We start from the raw sequence: 19,831 nt of genomic DNA on the forward strand, positions 1-19,831 counted from the left end.
CAGAATGAATCAGCAGTAGCTATTTCAGATCATCATTCAATGTCCTGTGCAAGTGCAACAATTGCATAGAAAGCAACAGCAATGGAATTTCCCTTATAATCGTCATTTCCTTCGAAGATAAACGACAGAACAATCATTGATACCTTCCAAATAAGACACTTCATCTAGACACCAAAGCAGAGGTACAGACGATAAGTGAAGGAAGAAAAACAGCCGAAAACGGATATAAGTAGACAATTTCATGTGCAAAACAGCAGGCTGAAATACGAAAACAAATCGAAAATCTCACTTTAAATGTTGCAAGACTTGAAACTCAGCTAACCACAACAGTTCTTCACTTATTCGTTATTTCAATTATTCTAACAGGAATGATTTTAAAATGATTGGAAGACATTTTTTAATTATTATACATTAATTTTCAAGCCCTATTCGTTCTTGCGTATCAACGTATACTCGAGCCTCTGGCCCCGATTCAAGAAGAAAGTTTTAGAAATTGATGTTATATGGGAATGCAAGCAATATTTTTTTATTATTAATTTAAAAGAAAACAAATAAATGTTTAAAAGTGCAACCATTTCAACGCACATTTTAGGGCAAAATGAAAATAAATAAACTTTTGATAATTAAGAACTGTTTTAAAAATTTAAAAAAAAAAAAAGAAAAGAAAAAAAAGACTCAAACCGACAGATTATTGAAAAACTGTGAACCGAACATACAGTAGCAGAAAAGCAAAGATACGTATAATTAATTACTCTATAAGGCATATATCCTCAACCGAGAGGTAATAAGTTCGAATCCCCATCCCGTTGAACTCAAACAAAAAATTACTCAAGAAGGCCTAAGCTTGGCATTGACAAGAAAAGGCAAAGATATATTGGTGCAGAGATCACCAATCTGCCCAAAACTTACTGAGAGCTGTCTTGCCAGAAAAAGAAAACAAGACTGCTAAGAGGAATATGGTGTAGGTAAGCATGACCAGACACAAATGCTTCATAATCTAATTCTTCTTCTTCTTCTCTTGAAGTGCCCCAATGGGGATTTTACTTAGAACCTTGGCATCAAATACAGCATACTGCTTCTTGAACTCTATCCAAGCTTTCTCAGCCAATGGGTCAACCTGGTCTTCATACTTCTCATAAAACACTGGCACCGTGTGTAGCAATACAATGGCTGATTTTTCAAGAATCAATAGCACACCAGAATATCAATAGGTATAACACATATAATTTCAGTTATAAATGCAAAACTTTTGGAGATTTCTCATCCAAATAACTGACGGTGTAGAATTCCTTACATATGTATAACAAGGTCAGAAAATTGCACCAACTGCCAACTACTGATAGAACCCATAAACCAAGAAAAACCTGTTAATGGCATCAAACTATCAAAAGCAATTTCAAAAAAAAAAAACGAGCCTAGAAACATTCATTTTGTTTCTTCAAATCTAAAACACATTTACTCGTGATAGTAGCAGTGAACGTACACTGAGAAACTTCTTCAAATCTCTCCCACAAGCAATTCCACGTAAAATGGAGATTGCACGGTTGATTTCGATTCTCAGTGCAGAGACAAATTGAAGAAAGCAAACTTCAGGGAGTTTCATATCTGGGATTTGAGGTGGGGTCCTATACAAACAACACCAAAAATATATACATAAAAGGGGAAAACAAAACCAACAGACTATATATTGCATTAGATATTGTAAGCCGAAGTCCTTACTTGTTGATAAACGTATTGGCATAAGACCACAAGAACATTATAGCAAGTAAAAGAATTAATAAATGGCACACGAGGGTGATTAATTGGTACTCAATCAGCTCAAAAACAATCCACAAGGCGGTGGCAACCCCAAGGATGCCTGCAGAGTTCTTCTTGTTCCTCCAAAGAAAAACATCAGCAGCTGCAACAGGAGGCAATCATAAAGACAGGAAAAGGGGTGAGGAACAGAACTGTAGAAGGACATACTTCAGCAATTGTCATGTTCTATAGAAATGTTTGGGAGAAAAAAAATATATGTCGAATCAGTTCTCAATCTATCTTAATGCAGTTGTTATACCAAAAAATAAACATAGTAAAAGAAAAAGAAAAAGAAAATGTCGTACGATCCCATACTAAAACAATTCAAAGAACACCAAGAAAAGATCGTAATTCATAAACAAAGCTAATCATGCAAACATTTGAGCCTATGACACAATTTTCAATACAGAGGAAGGGTGCATGCATCTAATTGTCACTACTTTGGGATACATTTCCGCGAGAGCTTTCAGAAAATTCTTCAAACAATTGCACTAATAGACTACAAATAATGGGAAGGCAATGTTTTTGCAGTCGTTTAGTAGACAGACGGAACAAGAACTAGACTTTTCTCCTTCAGCCGTTTGTCCCGTCAACTACAATATTCTTAAGAACTAAAATATAAATCTAACCAGTAACTGAGCTATTTCCTGATGCGAGATCTACCTGAAACCACAAAATATGAAGCCATAACGCTAATAACGTAAGGCTTTCATGCATAACTCGATTGAAAGATAGAGATAACGAACTCTCTGTTGCAACATTGGACGGTCATCCAATCGAACGAAAATTAGCACAAACTCACGCAAACACGTCTAGATAATAACGTTGTAAATATATAGAAGGGAATTGGATAAATAAAAGTAACAGAGCATGATCCAAAACGTATACATTAATCAAAACTTCTAATTTTTTCTACATTAGCCGATCAACCACGAGAGAAAGAGATCAGAGAGTACGCTTTCCACCGCCCAGAACGGTGTGGACGGGCTTGTCTCTACCGAAGAGCCTAAAAACACGGGATTTTACAGCATCGATTTTGGAATGCAGGCCATCATCAGAGTCGGATGAAGACGATGAAATGCAGTCGCCGATCTTATCGGAAATCTTGTCGATAACCGAATCCCGCTCGCGTGGTTGGTCAGCCATGGATCTTTGCAGCAAAATTGAACAAGAGAAAATGGAAGCAGAGAAAATGGAAGAAGAAAATGGCAAACGCAAAGAGAGGGAAATGCAATACGAGCTATTTAAAGTTAGGGTGCGTCCAGAACCGGGAAGTAACGCGACAACAGGATTCTTTTAAATTCTTTTATTATTATTATTATTCAACGTCTTAATTTTTTTAATAGAAAATAGAAAATCCAATCCTCTAATTTGATTTTTTTTTTTTTTTTTCAATAAATTTTTTAAAAATTACTTCATATTTCGAATTATCTATTTTATATTTATTTCAAATATTTTAAAGTTCTCAAAATTCAAAACAAACAAATCAAATATATTTAAATACTTTTTATATTTATTTTAATTTAGTCGAGTATTGTTTTTTAAAATAGTCCATATCCCAAATTGGGCAATCTAGCAGGCCCAATAGAAAAGGGACATCCTCCTACAGAAACGACACCGGCAATTCTTCAGGCCCAATAAGCCCATAACTTATAAGTTACAAATTTTAATTAAATATCTAGAAATAAATAAATAAATGTTTTAATTCTATTAAAAAAAATTGAATAAATAGGTTGAATAAGTGGAATGAAGGAATAGAGTTTGAAGGCCCAAATGTTGAAAGGTCAAACCTTTTGAAGACAAACAAAAACAATAGCATGGACTCCACACAACCCCAAAAGCTAAGCCACCAAACAAAAGAGAGCCTATGGTCAATACAAAGCTTGCTACTCTTCTCCATTTATTTCTCACTTTATCAACCTTTCCTTTACCCTTTAAGCCACGATTCTTCCTTTCTCAAATACACAGGTTGATATTAATAAAAAGATAAAATATTCGAAAGTTCGAGCGTATTACCATAATTGTTATATTCATGTTTAGGTTTAAATCTTTATTAAACGTTAACTTATTAATTTATTTTGTTTTAATTCCTTATCTTTCTTTTATTTTAATTTTTTAAATAGACTATTAAATAAAAACTCGACTTCAAACTATTAATCTTCCTATAAATTTTAAAAATATATCTCATTTTAAAAACTATTATTATTTAAAAAAATAGAAATCTCAAACGAAATTTATTTTAAAATAATTAAATATTACAGAGAGTTGATGTAATTTTGTATATATATATTATCTATTTTTCAGCAAAAAAAAAAAATACAAATAAAGAAAAAACTTTTACCATCATTATTCATCTATTATCTATTTTATCTCGAAGTCTACAAATTCTTTTATAGGCTTTTTTTCACATTCATTTCAATCTCTTTTTCCTTTTTGGAAGTTTCCCTTTAACCCTATTATCAACAACCATATAAGTATAACTCCAACTTTTTTCTTTTCATTTTTCATTTTTTCATTTTTTTTTTCTTTTTTAAATTTACTTTGCCTTCCTTCCCTTGCTCTTTTTCTTTTTCTTTTTTTCTTTTTTCTTTTTTCTTTTTTCTTTTTTCTTTTTCTTTTTCTTTTTCTCCCTCTTTTTCACCACCTTCAAATACTATGCCCACATATAGAGCTCTTTCTCTCCTTTTTTTTTCACCACCCTTTGAATATTATACTTTCATGTATACTTTTTTTTTGCTAAAAAATAGAAAAAGAAAAAGAAAAAGAAATGGCTTTTCTATAAATAAATGCAACTTTGCTCCACTTAAAAAGAGCATTTAATTAGAATAACTTCATTTTATTCTTTAAAAAAAACTAATTTTTACTTCTTTTTTTTTTTTTTTTTTTTTTTTTTTTTTGCTCAAATGGCCTAGTTCACAACAGAACCCTCCATTTTTTATTTGGATATTTGGATAGGATTAGGCTGAATCATCAAGTTGTTAATTTTTATTATTATTATCTAATTAACATTTCATAAAACTCAAATATTAAATATTTATAAATTACCATTCATTACTAATATTTATTATAAATATTCTCCATATTATAAGGAAATTTTTACATAATAAAAGTTTCATAATCCACGTGGCTTGGCAATGGGCAAAATCAAGCTCCTCTTGTCATTTTGTCTCATTTCTAACTTCTTAAAATTATAAAAAAAATGAATTAATTAATTAATTTACAATTTAACCATTTAATTATTAAGCTTTTTGTTTTGTTTTGTTTCGGGTCGGCTTAATCGGCTCGGGTGGTACGACATGTGGATGGATTGGTGGTGTATGATCTGGAGTCGCGTGAGAGAAGAGCGCGTGAAGGGCTAATTTTACAAATGAAGAAATATAGAATATTGGAAAAGAAGACTTAGTCTAACTCTATTTTTGCAGTCTGAGCACCCAAGCTTTGCCAGTCTGCCTTTTTACATCTTCCTCTGTGTCTATATGATAGTCAAGTCAAATTCATATCTTCTGATTTTTTCTGATAACAAAAATCAATTTCCTGTTGCTTTCTACAACTTTACTTCAAAATTACTTTTAGTTTTTTTTTTTTAATTTAATAAAATATTAAAATTCTTCAACACGACTCTCCGCAATATTATATTATATTATTTTAAAATAAGATTATTAAATTTGTATAAATAATTATAGTTTAAAAATGAGAAAATTTTAAAAATCCACAGTTAGGCCTATGTGTTTTGAAACAAAACATAGCGGCGTGAATCAATAATAACACTTTCCCTAAAAGAATATTGTGGTCTACGACTGGGAGACACCTTGTATTATATGTAGAAATATTTATTAAGTAATTAATGATTAAAATAATTACAAATAAATAAATAAATCAAAGACGTTCTGTCGAGTCAAAGCCAGGGGCATGGTGGGGAATCAAAATTCGATACGGAGTGCCGGGGAGTCAGAAGTAGAGGGCAAAAAAGTACAAAATTAAAAGCTCTCTCTCTCTCACAACTCGAAAAGTAAGTACACCTGGAGGTCGGGATTTTTCTTTTCCTTTTTTAAATTTTATCCCCTCGAGAAAACAAAATCAAAATTTTAATATTTTATATTTTTGTTGTCATCTTTTAATAATTTCACTTTTTTTTTTTTTAATTCAATAAATGGGAAATTGAATAGAACCTTGTAATTTACTGAAAGAGGAAACAATTATCATATCCACTCGAATTAAATAAATATATAAAAAAATATTAAGCTTTATGAAATGATTTAAATTTTATATTTTTCACAAGATAATATTTAGATTATGAAATTTTATGATTATAAATTGATTTTAAAATCTTAAAATTTTAAACACATTTTTAATTTATCTTTAATGATATAAAGTGTCAATGGGATTTCACTAATTTTTATTATAATTGCAATAGAGTATTTTTCAAGGAAAAAAAAAGGCAAATAATTGTTTTACAAAAATTAAAAATAAATAAAAAAATTTAGATAAAAGAAAATGAATTTGTTGGGAAAAGGAAAAAAGGGTTTTGTGTTGTGTTATTTTCGGGGTCTGGCACGTGTTCGCCGGCCCCCCTCCTCGACACACGGCCGCTCTATAAAACCCGCCAAAGCCTCAGTGCTCAATTTGTCTTTCTCCCAATACTTTCTCCGCCATGGAAGCTCTGGACTTCGTCAAGCTTCATAATCTCTACGCCCATTTCTCCTCCATTGTTGAAACTGCATATCCTCTCATTCGCTCTCGTTTCTATGGCGACGATCAGGATGAAGATTCATTCTTCGATTTGGATTTCATCTCTCCTCCTTCTTCAGGATCTGGAGAATCTCCTGACCAGAGGAACCTCTCTCTCTCGGGCGAAAACGAACTCTGTTTCTCTCAACGGAATCTTCTTCTCTCCCAATCCGATCTCATCTCGAAACGAAAAATCCTTCCGATTGAACTCAGTTCGAAGCCAGAGTCTCCGGTTCCAGTTTCGATTCCTAAATCAGCACCTAGACTCTCGATTTCCTTGTTCAAGAAGCCGAAATTAATGGCGAAACAAAGAACGGACGAAACAGATTCGCCGTCGTCTCTCAAATTACAGAGCACAGAAAGCAAACGATTCACTTTCAAACTGAACAGAGTTAACAGTTCCAGAAACAGTAATCGAAATGACGCATCTGAGCGTCAATCCAAGAGATTCTGCGGAGAAGGAATGCAGAAGTATCTGAAATTAATCAAGCCTCTGTATGTGAAAGTTTCAAGAAAACCTAACTACAGTTCGTCCGTGGCATCATCTCCGGTGACTACGACGGCTACATCGTTCGATGAAAAGCAGAGGAATATTTCGATAGGCATCCGAGTGGTTTGCAGGCGTCTAGGGAAGAGTAAATCGTCATCTTCAGCGACAGGAATGGCTGTATCGCCGACGAATCGGAGAGACGATTCGCTTTTGCAGCAAGACGACGGGATTGAGAGCGCCATTTTGCATTGCAAAAGGTCATTCAGCGCTACCCGAGGCAAGATCCAAAAACAATAAAACTGAACGTTATTTTTTCTTCTTGAATGCCCTAATTCGTTTGAAAATCCTTATCTTCTAACAATCATTTCAATCGCAAATTTCAGATGATGTTGATGGAACTTGTGACGATAACCAATTCGGGACTGGCGATTTGCAGAAGGAGAAGGCGGGAAAAGATGTTTTCTCAGAAGCCAAGGAAGGCGAAACAACGTTGAAGAAGAGAGAGAGCGTCTGAAAGTTTTTTTTTGGGTTTTGCTGTAAAAAAAAAAAAAAAAAAAAAAAAAAAGAAAAAAGATTAAAAGCAAACTGAATTAGGCAGTGGCAGCACAGTATTCGTTTTTTCTTTTTCTTAGAAATGATAAACAGCGACTCAGTGAGTCTGTTAGACTTGACTCGCTCGGAGGTGTATTTAGTAAATAATAGTTTTAAATGATGATTGTATTTCCATTTCTATATCATTTCATTTTCTATTTTTAAATATCAAAAATATTAATGGAGCTTAGTTCAACTCTTATTACAATATACTTAATAATAATAGTGCTAAAAATAAAAGTCAAAAAAGTAAATAAAATGGATAATGTTTTGGACTTTTCTGCAAAATTAAAAATAATTAATTAGGTCAAATTATGAGGAATCTTTATATTTTATTAAAAGATTGACAGCTATTCTATTTCTGTAGGACTCTTCATTTTCGTTCCCCTTCTTTAAAAGGTAAAGTTTTGAAACTTTCTCAGACCTTTGACCAACTTTAGCTAATACCATAAGTTATGAAAAGAATCAAAATTTAATTTTTGCTATTCTATTTTTATTTGATTTAAATCATCGACTTTTAAATTTAATTAAATTGTAATTAATATGACAATTTTATTTCTTTTTTCATTATACATTTAAATTAAATGAGACTAAATTTTATTGTTAAAAAAAGCTTTATTTTTTCTGACTTTGGAAACATGAATGGAGAATTTTACTTTAGTTTGGGACATAAAAAGCATGCTTTAATTGAACAAAAGGCTTAGCTAATTAGTTCAAAGTGAAAAAAAGCATAAAAATGCTTTCTTTCTCTCCATTCAACACTTCCCATCCTTTCTTTGATTTAATTAGTGTGAGCTATAAAGAGATTGAATGGAATGCGGTAAAAAAGTAAATTTTTTTTTTCTTTTTACAAATCTTTTAACTCTCTTAGTTTTTTACGAGATAAATAATATCAATTAGATGAACACGACTCTCCACTGTGATATTGTCCACTCTGAAGCATAAGCTGTCGTAACTTTGCTCTGGCCTTCCCTAAAAGACCTCACACTATCAGAAAGAGTATTCCTTGATTATAAATACATGATCATTACCTAAATTAGTCGGGACTTTCATCCAACAATATCTACCATGCCGCAAAAATTATTAAAAAAATCGATGATTGAATTCTCGAATTTGTAATTATTAAATAAAGAAAAGTACATATATTTGAACAAAACCCCATAAATTTGGTATTTTCTAAGGAACCAATCAAGTTCAACTCCCTCCACCTTGCATTGTTTTTATAAAAAGGATGATTAAATTCTCTTTTTTTAATCTCTCTCTTTGTGGGAAGGGTAAAAATAAAATAAAATAAAAATAACTGCGGCATTTGGAAGAAGAGATGGGACCATGAAATCTGGTTCACTGAATCACTGTAAAGGAATTTTATAATCAGTAATAAATTAGAATGAGAAAGAGAGAGAAAATGAATTGAAATAATATTTGGAAATTTTCAAGACATGGATTCCCACAATACAATGAATATCCGTAGGTAGAGAAAAATTAGGACAAATTAGAGAGAACCCAACACCATGTTTTTCTCCGAACGTTTTGAATTTGCCTTGTCTCCATTCATATATTCTGTCTTTAGCCCAAATGAATGCCCAATTATAACCCATAATTATTTATTTATTTACTTACTTATTTTAATGAACATTGGGATCAAAGTTGGGTAGGTTATTCCTCTTCTTCAACATTATAGTTTAGGATATAATTAATTAGTATTGCTTTTTCATCATTGGATCTCTAATTTCATTGAATTAAACACGTGTTTATATTATAATATATGAAGTTTAAAATAATTATTAACTTGAACATAGTTTAATTGATTAAGATATATATTATAGTCCAAAATGTCAGAGGTTTAAATCTTTCCTTCTTCACCTTACACTTATTTTTTTAAAAGCAATAAGTATCTTTAGGTGAGGTGATTTATTGTAAAATCTAATATATTTATAAATGGTAAAAAAAAAAAAAAACAAAAAAAAAACTAAATTTTGATAGAATTAATTTGCGACATTTTCACCAAGTGGGGGGAGAGGCTAATATAATTGGGCTTTTCTCGGCCCATGATTACCCAAACTTTTGACACAATTTAAAAAGGCTCTAATGACAATAGTCGGTAACACGTCCACCTTCTTCCATATGCTCGAGGAAAATTAACTGGTAATGATTTTGTTAGTCTTTTTATAATATAAATATTTCTTCCTACATTTTAACTAGCGTTTTAAAAGGACGTTGTTTTCTATTTCCAAATGGACTTACCCTAATTATTATCGAAATTCAGATAAGATTTGAACGGTCATTTCTTCGAAAGCTCGATTCTTGTTTCTTTGGAGCTCGTCAATTCCTGAAGGGAACTAATAATTTTGCATGGTTGGATGCACGAAAAAAAAAATTGTAAAATTGGTGGGTTGTGTATTAGAAGACCAATTTAAAGATTTATATCCAAATAGTAATGTAGATTTATGAGAACAAAAATAGGTAGAAGAGGTTTTGTCTTTGAGTTGGAAGGAGGACGGGACGGCCGCTAGTTTTACATAGAGGGAGGCGTCACGGGCGGAGACACAGCAACGTGGTAATATGTGATGCTACAGTCAGCTCGTGAACTTTGAACTTCAACAAGGCTTTGGTTGGATGAGTGGGGCCTTTCCTTTGCTTCCTTCGTTTCATTCCTAACTTTTTTTTTTCTTTTTTCTTTTTTTTTTTAATTTTTAATTAGTTGAATCGTTACTCAACTTAATCTCGATTGAGTTATTGAATTATTTTTTTAATTATTTAAAAAATTATATTTTATTTACGGTAAGATCCGAACAAGTTTAAATATTATATATTTACATATCACAAACTAAACATTAAATTTTTTTTAGTAAGATTAAATTGGATGGTAACTCTATTTTCAAGTTTGTCAGATTGATCGGACAAAGAAACGATAATCAAATTTAAATGGACAAAAATCTAATAAATTAATGTATCTTAAATTTATTTAGTTATTTTTATTTAATATCTCCCTTTGATATTTGTCCCCACTTCATGCCTTTGCCACGTGTCAACAATTATTTTTGGCTTCATTAAAAACAAGAATAATAAAATAAATAAAAAATGAAGAGAAAAAAGCATGCAAAATTTGGGAGCCACAAGTTTTCTTCGCTTTCTCGTAATGTCATTTCACTGAAGTTCGAAAATGAATTTAGCCTCTCGACAAAATAAAATCCGTGTATAACTTTCACTTTCTTTTTCCTTTTTATTTATTTATTTATTTATTTATTTTTATTGTTTTAAGAAATATACTATAGTTTTCTTTACGCAATTCTCAAATGGATTTCATTTTTTATTTTTAAATTCTAATTTTAAAAGTGCTTAATTGTTATTACTTTATTCAGACACATATAATGCATAAAATAATATTAAATTATAAATTCAACCCATTGTTTAAAAATAATGTAGAATTTAGTACATATAACATCATAGAACAATTAAAAAAAAAAAAAAAACAAAACAAAATATTTAATCAATATGTTCATATTGTTTTTGAGTACCAAATATTCTTAAATCGATCAAACAGCATTAGACTGAGACACTGAAATATCACCTTCTCCAAATCTCTCACTCTCACATTTCTCTCTCCGCCCATCGTCGGAAAATTCTCTCCTCCCAATGGAAGAAGACCAACCGCCGCCGCCACCGCTGTCGAGAAGTTATACATTAACAACGTCATCCATATCCTACGCAAAATCGACCACCGCCACCACGGCCTCGCCGTACAATTGGCTCAAATCCTGTACCGCCGCTGAACCCACCTACATTCTCCGAGACATCTCATTCACAGCGCATCCTTCTCAAATTCTCGCCATTGTCGGCCCAAGCGGCGCCGGAAAATCCACCCTTCTTGATATCCTCGCCGCTCGAACCACCCCGACTCATGGCGCCGTTCTTCTCAACTCCTCCACTCTGAACCTTTCCACTTTCCGCAAACTCTCCACCTACGTTCCTCAACACGACGCCTGTCTCCCTCTCTTAACCGTCTCCGAAACATTCGCCTTCGCCGCCCGCCTTCTCCTCCCTAGTAAATCCCAAATCCAGGCCACTGTCGACTCCCTTCTCGCCGACCTCCGCCTCACCCACGTCGCCAACACCCGCCTTATCTCCGGCCTCTCCGGCGGCGAACGACGGCGCGTCTCAATCGGCCTCAGCCTCCTCCACGACCCCGCCGTTTTACTCCTCGACGAACCCACCTCCGGCCTCGACAGCGCCTCCGCCTTCAATGTAATATCGACCCTTAAATCCATCTGTTTGGCCCGTCATCGGACGGTGGTGCTTTCGATTCACCAGCCGAGCTTCCGGATTTTGTCGGCCATTGATAGGATTCTTTTGCTCTGTAAAGGGTGTGTGATTCATCATGGGACTCTTTCGACTCTTGAGAGTTTTTTGGTTTCGAAGGAATTTTCAATTCCTCCGCAGCTTAATCCATTGGAATTCGCCATGGAAATTATGAACCAGCTTACCCCTTCTTCTAATTCTAGTTCGATTCCTTCCTCTGATTCCGCCATTGTCGCGCGCTCCAACGATGAAGATGATCAAATCAAATACAGGAGCTCCAGATTACATGAAATCTTCACCCTCCATTGGAGATTTTGGGTCATCATTTTCAGGACGAGGCAGCTGCTTTTTACCAACACTTTGGAGGCCCTCATTGTTGGAATTGTTTTAGGTAATTAATTTCACGTTTTATAATTCAGTTCTAAAAAGAATAAAATACTAATAACAATGATGAACAGGGACAATTTACATAAACATCGGAATGGATAAGGCAGGCATAGAGAAAAGATTCGGTCTATTCGCGTTCACACTAACATTCCTGCTCTCATCCACCACCGAAGCACTCCCAATCTTACTGAACGAACGCCCCATCCTCCTCCGCGAAACCTCCGGCGGCGTCTACCGGCTCTCCTCCTACATAATCGCCAACACCCTCGTGTTCCTCCCCTACCTCCTCGCCATCGCCGTGATCTACTCCGTCTCCGTCTACTTCCTGGTGGGGCTGTGCGCCACGTGGCAAGCCTTCGCATACTTCGTCCTCGTCGTCTGGGTCATCATTCTGATGGGCAACTCATTCGTGCTCTTCCTCAGCTCCCTGGCTCCGAACTTCATCGCCGGCTCGTCGTTGGTGACGGTTCTACTGGCCGGGTTTTTCCTCTTCAGCGGGTACTTCATTTCTGAGGAGAGCATGCCCAGGATGTGGGTGTTCATGCACTTGTTGTCCATGTACAAGTACGCGCTGGACGCGCTGCTGATAAACGAGTACACGTGTCTGGTTTCTCGGTGCTTTGTTTGGTTGGAGGAGCGGGAGGAGTGTTTGGTTACGGGGGGAGATGTGTTGGAGAAGAGAGGGCTGGACGAGACGCAGCGGTGGAGGAATGTTTATGCTTTGGTGGGGTTTTTTGTGTTCTATCGTCTTCTTTGTTTGGTTGTTTTGATCAGAAGGGTTTCCAGGTCTAACAAATGATTTCAATGTTTAGCAAAAGTCTCTATTTAGAGGCCCAAAGGCCCAAAGTAAGGCCCAAATCAAAGCCCATTCCATTATTCTATATTTTGGTAGTCACTAAAAATAATAATTAGATGTAATGGAGGCATTTGTCAATCAATTTCTGAGTACAAACATAAGAGTTGCAAACGCAAGAAAATAAGCGAACACTTGGTTGTTGGTTTTACAGAAATCATCGTAGACAAAACCAAAACTGCAAACTGATAAGAAATCATTAAGCATCATCAACAAACCAATGGGAAATATTATGCTCTCTCTTTTCATCAGATCTCCCATTTCTTCAACTCCATACCATCTGGAGGGCTACCTTCCACCTTCTTTGTCCCGACCTCCTTCCAGTTCGTGGACAGGACCGTGCCATTCGACTCCACCTTAAACACCCAAGCAAATCAACCAATTCAATCAATAATTCTCAAAAGAGGATGATTAAACATGTCAAAGTACTTAGAAGGAAGCCTTACAAATGATTTTTGCATGGCCCTTCTCGTATCCTCGTCGGCGTCCTTGTATATGTCTCGGAAAAACTTGTTCAAAGCTGCATCCCCGTCTAGTTTTTCGTCTTTCTCCTACAATAGAAAAGCGAATAGTAGTAGTAAGGTCACACACACTCCCCCAAAGAATAATAAGAAAAGAAAAGACCATTATTTCAAGCAGACCTCCTTTTTCACTTCAGCTTCAATTTTATCCCAATCTCTTTTCGGCTTAGAGGAGGGGTAAGAAGGCCTCTGAGATCCACTAGCTACAGAAATCACAAGTCTTCATCAAGCTCAGAAACAGAAAACAGGGGAGACGCAAAACAAGCTTGATTATGTTACTTGTTGGAGGAAAAAAATTCCATTATGTTTCTCATAAATGAAACACCATCATTAATATAGGATATACATAGCTCCAGACACGATTACGATATAAACCGTTTGATTCAAGTGACTAATCATATGCTATTAGTTCAACAAGGGCATGAGGAGCTTAGTGCAACATAAATAATGCAACCAAGACCACACAATTTAGGCATATATAAAAGCTACACCGTGCAAAAACAGTCTGCAAACCCATTTGACAGCCAATATGCAGCGGCACGTAAAACAGATCACAAATTTTTGCTCAAATTTTTGGATGTTAAATTCAAGCATCTTAAGCATTGAATGAAGAGAATAGATCATGATCAGCCCATGCTAGTAATACAGTGTAGACCTTAGGAGAAGTTAAATGAAGAGTGTACAAAGAACAGATTCACCTACCGGGGACACTAATGCTCTGGGTAATTCTATTATCCTTTTTGAATTCAAGACTCGTCCAGGTTATTAGCTCAGCCTTTGCTAGACGAATTTCAATTTTCGTAGATAAAACCAAAAATTTGCACTTCTCGCGTATTATCTGTTTTGGAAAGCCAAACACAAAACATAAGAATTCTAAACAAAATCAGATGCATAAATAAGCGTAATTTCCATGTTACCAGAGGAAACAAATGCTCAAATAAGAAAAAATAAAAACCGCAAGGAAGTGGATCCATTGCAACAGGAAGAAAGAAAACAAGAGTGAGGAGGACATAATCAAAGATACTAATTTTCAACATTTAAAACATTCCATTTTGTTTTGGGTATCAAATAAAACACCGCATTTGTCCCTTAAACAATTAAGTTAAAAAAAAAAAGTCTGGCAATACCTTCCCAAATAAACGAGTCTGGAAACGATATGCATCTTCACCAGGAAGATTGATAGTAACACTCAACTGCAAACAAGCCATTAAATTTTCAATTAACTTTTTCATTGAATCATATTAAAAACAAATTAACATTCAAGTGCAGTCCGTACAATTTGTTCACCAAATTCAACAGCAACATTTTCAGCTGGTATGCCCTTTGCAAATATGGTCACGACCACTTCTTCTGGCTTCTGATAAAATTCGTGCCTGCACGTGTATTTGGAAGAAACTATGGTTATCATCTACACCATGATGCATCCTTATAATGAAATACCTAATAACCTAAGTGCCAAAAGAATTAATGCAACTCAAGCTGAGAGGACGACCAAGAAGAAAAGGAGTGCAAAAAATTGAGAGAAAATATTTACTACTCCTACAAGAACAGACAAAAAGCAGCAACCTGAATTTCGGTTTGGCTTCAACTGTTGCCTGATGCAATTGATCACTCACAGGTACAACATTATTTGTTGGTAAAACAGGTTCCTGAACAGTTTCTTCAACAGATTCCTGCGGAAGATCGCCCATTTCCTCTGTTATGAAGATGTGGGCATCCATGAATTGGAAAAAATGTAAATGCTCTTTCCAAATAAGTCATTGATGTCAACTATGAACAAAAGAACCATGTTCAGACATAACCAAACTTAGCAAAGAAGATCCATCATCCTCATTGTAAGTTATCAACAAATTTAAACCGGTAAATTATCAAGCAGCACATACCGGCAATGAGTTTTTCACATTCTTTTATTAAACTTGAGAATCTTGAATCTCCTGAGGCCATAGCAGAACCTGTCTCCAAGGCAACCTTCGCTGTTTGATATTCCTCGAGCTTCAGACACGCAGTGCTGAACCAAAGACAGACACAAGAGGAATACAAAGCTTAATGCCTAAATAAGCAGAATTTAAAGAATCAATATGAATGTCACGCGAAGTTGCAACCCTGAAAAACATAAGAATCTTGACTCTAAAGAATGGAATAGAACATCAGAAGCTACACAAGTAAGCATAATGCTTACCCTTTGCGCAAGTATGCTTTTGAATTTGAAGGGTCAAGTTCAATTGCTTTGTTAGCATCAGCGACAGCCTCTGCATGCATAAGCTCGAATCACAAACAACTCTAGATTATTATCATCTACACTAAAATTAAGCAGAGAAAACTCACCTTCATTAATTGAACATAATCAACCGACTCTTCTAAAGAATCTCAAATCTACTATGCTTTTAACATTTTCTTCTTAGAAAAGCAGAAAATTGGCGTCCAAGTAAAGTATTCAGTATAAATCACAATCAATCAAAGACTCTCCTTTGTCCAATTCGAATCTTTACAGAATCATTTCGAAGAACGATTTCCTAGTAAGAAACATCAGAAGGAAACATGAAATCCGAGAGACAGATAAAAAAAATACCAGTGTAATGGCCGAGTTTGATGTTGGCCTGAGCGCGGTCAATGTAAAGCTCGGCTTTCTTGGGACTAAGAGCGATGGCCTGAGTGTAGAGCTCGACGGAAAGTTCGAAATGGTCATCGATAAACGCCTCCTTAGCCCTGGCTTCGAGATCGGACGCCATGAAAGAAGAACTTGAAAGCGTCGGAAAAATGAAAGAGGGTTCTGGAAGGGAGGGGAAGGGAGGGAAGGGGAAAGATCGTGATTTGTAAAAGAACTTGATTGACTTGGAAGTCTTGATAACTGATGTAAGGCCTTTAAGGTGAAATGGCATATTAAAATTAAAAGCTAAATAAAATTACATAACCCTTAAATATCCATATTTCTTTCAATAACATCCAAAAAAAAAAAAAATTAATCTTTTAAAAACATTTAAAATTATCTTGATTTATTATTATTGTATTAATAATTTCTATCAAAATATTAAGTAGAATTAATTATTAGCTATTGATATCATCTTTAATTAATAAAAAAAAATTAATTTTTAAATTTTTAAAATTGTTTTATTTTGATGATAAAATTTTATCCTTCATTGCAATCTTAAAATATTTGAAAAATTTGTAACAAAAATATAACAAGAAATAAATTTTAAATTTAGTTTATTTTAATTGTTAAGAAGTTTTTATGAGATTTTAAAATTACTTAATTTGTAATTTCAACTAATTTTAAATTTAATATATATATATATATATATATATATATATATATATATATACATACATACATGAGTCCAACTACAACAAAGGCTTGCAGGAGAAAACATGCTATGTAGAACAGTACCCAAGTTTGTCAATATAAATGAACTCTACCGTCTGGAAGAAGGCTGCTCTCAGCTCATTTCAATCTGCAATTCCAAATCCTTAAAAGAGGGCGTCTGTGTTCATAGCCCGATTATCAAGCTCGGTCTTCTTGGTAATTTGTATCTCAGCAATAATTTGCTATCTCTTTATGCAAAACGCTTTGGACTCAAACAAGCACGTAACCTGTTCGATGAAATGCCTGACAGAGATGTGGTGTCCTGGACTACAATGCAGGCTGCTTATGTTAGGCACGGAAACTACAACGATGCTTTTGAATTGTTTGATCTGATGACAACATTGGGTAATTCTCCAAATGAGTTCACGCTTTCGACTTTGATCCGATCGTGCTCCGAAACTAGAGAACTGAAGCTTGGAAGTTGCGTCCATGGCTATGCCATCAAGGGTGGCTTTGAGTCAAAGCCAGTTCTGGGCTGCACCTTGATTGATTTGTATGCAAAGTGTGATTGTACTAAGGAAGCTTATGAAACTTTTAGGAACATGGATGATGCCGATACCGTTACTTGGACGACGATGATTTCTTCGTTAGTGCAAGCACAGAAATGGGCTGAGGCTCTCCAATTATACATCACCATGTTAGAGTCTGGGGTGGCTCCTAATGAGTTCACCTTTACCAAACTTTTAGCAACGACGAGTTTTATGGGTTTGAAATATGGGAAGTTACTCCATAGTCATTTGATATCATTGGGAGTCAATCTGAATGTCGTTCTAAAGACGGCCCTCGTCGATATGTACTCTGGATACCAAGAGTTAGAATATGCTATGAAGGTAGCAAATCAAACACCTGAAAAAGATGTGTTTTTGTGGACATCTATTATCTCCTGCTTCAGTCAAAATTCGAAGGTCAAGGAGGCTATTGCCGCATTTCAAGAGATGAGGATGTCTGGGATTCCACCCAACAGTTTCACATATTCCAGTGCTTTAAGTGCCTGCACATTGCTACCATCACTTGAACTAGGCAAGCAAATCCACTTGCAGGTAATCTTGGCTGGTTTGGAGGCTGATGTTTGTGCTGGGAGTGCACTAATTAATATGTACATGAAATCTGACTTGATAGATGATGCCTTGAGAGTGTTCGGGTCGATAGCTACCCCGAGTGTTATTTGTTGGACTTCTTTAATATCTGGTCTTGCTGAGCATGGTTTTGAACAAGATTGTTATAGATATTTTCTAGATATGCAAGCAGCCGGAGTGCAGCCGAATTCCTTCACTCTTTCTAGCATTCTTGGCGCCTGCAAAAATCAAATATCCATGTTCCATGGATATATACTAAAATCGATGGCTTACCACGATATCATTGTCGGGAACGCTCTTGTGGATGCGTATGCTCGATCCAAGATGGTGGATGATGCTCGGCGAGTGATTAGGACTATGAAGCATCGGGATCCCATCACTTATACTAGCTTAGCCACGAGATTGAATCAAATGGGTGATCATGAAATGGCACTAAAAACCATTGATTCCATGCGTGCTGACAATGTCAAGATGGATGAAATTAGCTTGGCAAGCTTGGTATCTGCAGCAACTGGGGTAGGCACAATTGAAACTGGGAAACAACTTCACTGCTATTCTTTGAGATATGGCTTAGACAATACGCGTTCAGTTAAAAATAGTTTGGTGGACTTTTATGGCAAGGTTGGATGCTTGAAGGATGCCTGCAAAGCTTTTGAAGAAATAACAGAGCCGGACGTTGTTTCTTGGAATGGATTGATATCTATATTAGCACTCAACGGGCATATCTCCGCCGCGCTCTCTGCCTTCGATAACATGAGGTTAGCTGGTTTGAAGCCTGATTCTATCACATTGCTATCAGTACTTTCAGCTTGCAGTCAAGGTGGTTTGGTTGATTTTGGCATGCATTATTTCCAAACTATGAGAGAAACTCACAATATAGAACCGGCATTGGATCATTATGTTTGTGTCATTGATCTCCATGGCCGCGCTGGGCAGCTAGAGAAGGCAATGGAAATTGTGGAATCCATGCCATTTGAGGCAGATGCCAAGATCTACAAGACATTGTTAAGCGCCTGCAAATTGCATAGGAACGTGCTGCTTGGAGAAGATGTGGCAAGAAGAGGACTTCAACTTGACCCATATGATTCATCTTTCTATTTGTTACTGGCCAGCTTGTACGATGAGCTCGACCGACCCGACTTAAGCACGAAAACTCGTAAGCTAATGCGAGATCGTGGAATGAGAAAGAGTCCTAGCCAGAGCTGGGTAGAATTAAGCGGTAAGATTCATGTCTTCATCACAGGAGATAGATCGCACCCTGAGATCAATGATATGGAAGAAAAGTTAGAGTTTTTGAGAGCTGAGTTCAAGAGTAGGGGCTTTTTGTATCGTGACGATGAAGATTCATGTCATCATAGTGAAAAATTAGCTCTTGCATTTGGTCTCGTCAGTATGCCTCCAAAAGGTGTTGTACGTATAATGAAGAACATAAGCATTTGCAAAGAATGTCATGACTTCATATTGCTTGCAACAAAGGTTGTAGAGAGAGAAATGGTTGTGAGAGATGGGAGCAGACTCCATGTGTTCAAAAATGGAAGCTGCTCTTGCAAGCACTACCCATGATCATGAACCTGCTACCATGTTTGGAGCTTTGCGGTTGCCCATAATTCATCTTCATTGATTTTGATTCTCAAAATCTTTCTTTATGAAAATTCTAAATTATAAAAAAAAAAAAAAAACAAAAAACAAAAAAAAAAACAAAAATCCTTAAGCTTTCGCTTTAAAAAT

The 19,831-nt window shown here is 35.3% G+C and overlaps 5 protein-coding genes across 5 annotated transcripts; 3 read left to right on the forward strand and 2 right to left on the reverse strand.

Annotated features, from left to right (window-relative positions):
* Positions 1-735: 735 nt before the first annotated feature.
* Positions 736-3,026, reverse strand: LOC111801546 (reticulon-like protein B5). Its single transcript, XM_023685574.2, has 5 exons — positions 2,754-3,026; positions 1,720-1,900; positions 1,484-1,625; positions 1,295-1,364; positions 736-1,170 (listed from the first exon to the last, which is right to left on the reverse strand). Exons 1-5 carry the CDS (start codon positions 2,941-2,943, stop codon positions 998-1,000), a joined length of 756 nt encoding a protein of 251 aa, XP_023541342.2. The 5' UTR covers positions 2,944-3,026; the 3' UTR covers positions 736-997.
* Positions 3,027-6,412: 3,386 nt separating this feature from the next.
* Positions 6,413-7,745, forward strand: LOC111801545 (uncharacterized). Its single transcript, XM_023685573.2, has 2 exons — positions 6,413-7,292; positions 7,399-7,745. The coding sequence occupies exons 1-2, from the start codon at positions 6,449-6,451 to the stop codon at positions 7,527-7,529; spliced, it is 975 nt and encodes a 324-aa protein (XP_023541341.2). The 5' UTR covers positions 6,413-6,448; the 3' UTR covers positions 7,530-7,745.
* Positions 7,746-11,097: 3,352 nt separating this feature from the next.
* On the forward strand, positions 11,098-13,109 carry LOC111801542 (ABC transporter G family member 8). Its single transcript, XM_023685568.2, has 2 exons — positions 11,098-12,296; positions 12,364-13,109. Exons 1-2 carry the CDS (start codon positions 11,243-11,245, stop codon positions 13,089-13,091), a joined length of 1,782 nt encoding a protein of 593 aa, XP_023541336.2. The 5' UTR covers positions 11,098-11,242; the 3' UTR covers positions 13,092-13,109.
* Positions 13,110-13,200: 91 nt separating this feature from the next.
* On the reverse strand, positions 13,201-16,511 carry LOC111801544 (protein SGT1 homolog). The gene is made up of 10 exons (XM_023685572.2): positions 16,236-16,511; positions 15,846-15,915; positions 15,550-15,674; positions 15,233-15,362; positions 14,943-15,039; positions 14,794-14,859; positions 14,369-14,504; positions 13,787-13,869; positions 13,592-13,696; positions 13,201-13,501 (listed from the first exon to the last, which is right to left on the reverse strand). Exons 1-10 carry the CDS (start codon positions 16,393-16,395, stop codon positions 13,394-13,396), a joined length of 1,080 nt encoding a protein of 359 aa, XP_023541340.2. The 5' UTR covers positions 16,396-16,511; the 3' UTR covers positions 13,201-13,393.
* A 493-nt stretch (positions 16,512-17,004) lies between these two features.
* LOC111802389 (Pentatricopeptide repeat (PPR) superfamily protein) lies at positions 17,005-19,761 on the forward strand. The gene has a single exon (XM_023686735.2). It carries the CDS (start codon positions 17,033-17,035, stop codon positions 19,664-19,666), a length of 2,634 nt encoding a protein of 877 aa, XP_023542503.2. The 5' UTR covers positions 17,005-17,032; the 3' UTR covers positions 19,667-19,761.
* The last annotated feature ends 70 nt before the right edge of the window (positions 19,762-19,831 follow it).

This window comes from Cucurbita pepo, chromosome 9 (genome assembly GCF_057944985.1).
Source record: "Cucurbita pepo subsp. pepo isolate OVF chromosome 9, ASM5794498v1, whole genome shotgun sequence".
In the NCBI taxonomy this organism is placed as follows: Eukaryota; Viridiplantae; Streptophyta; class Magnoliopsida; order Cucurbitales; family Cucurbitaceae; genus Cucurbita; species Cucurbita pepo.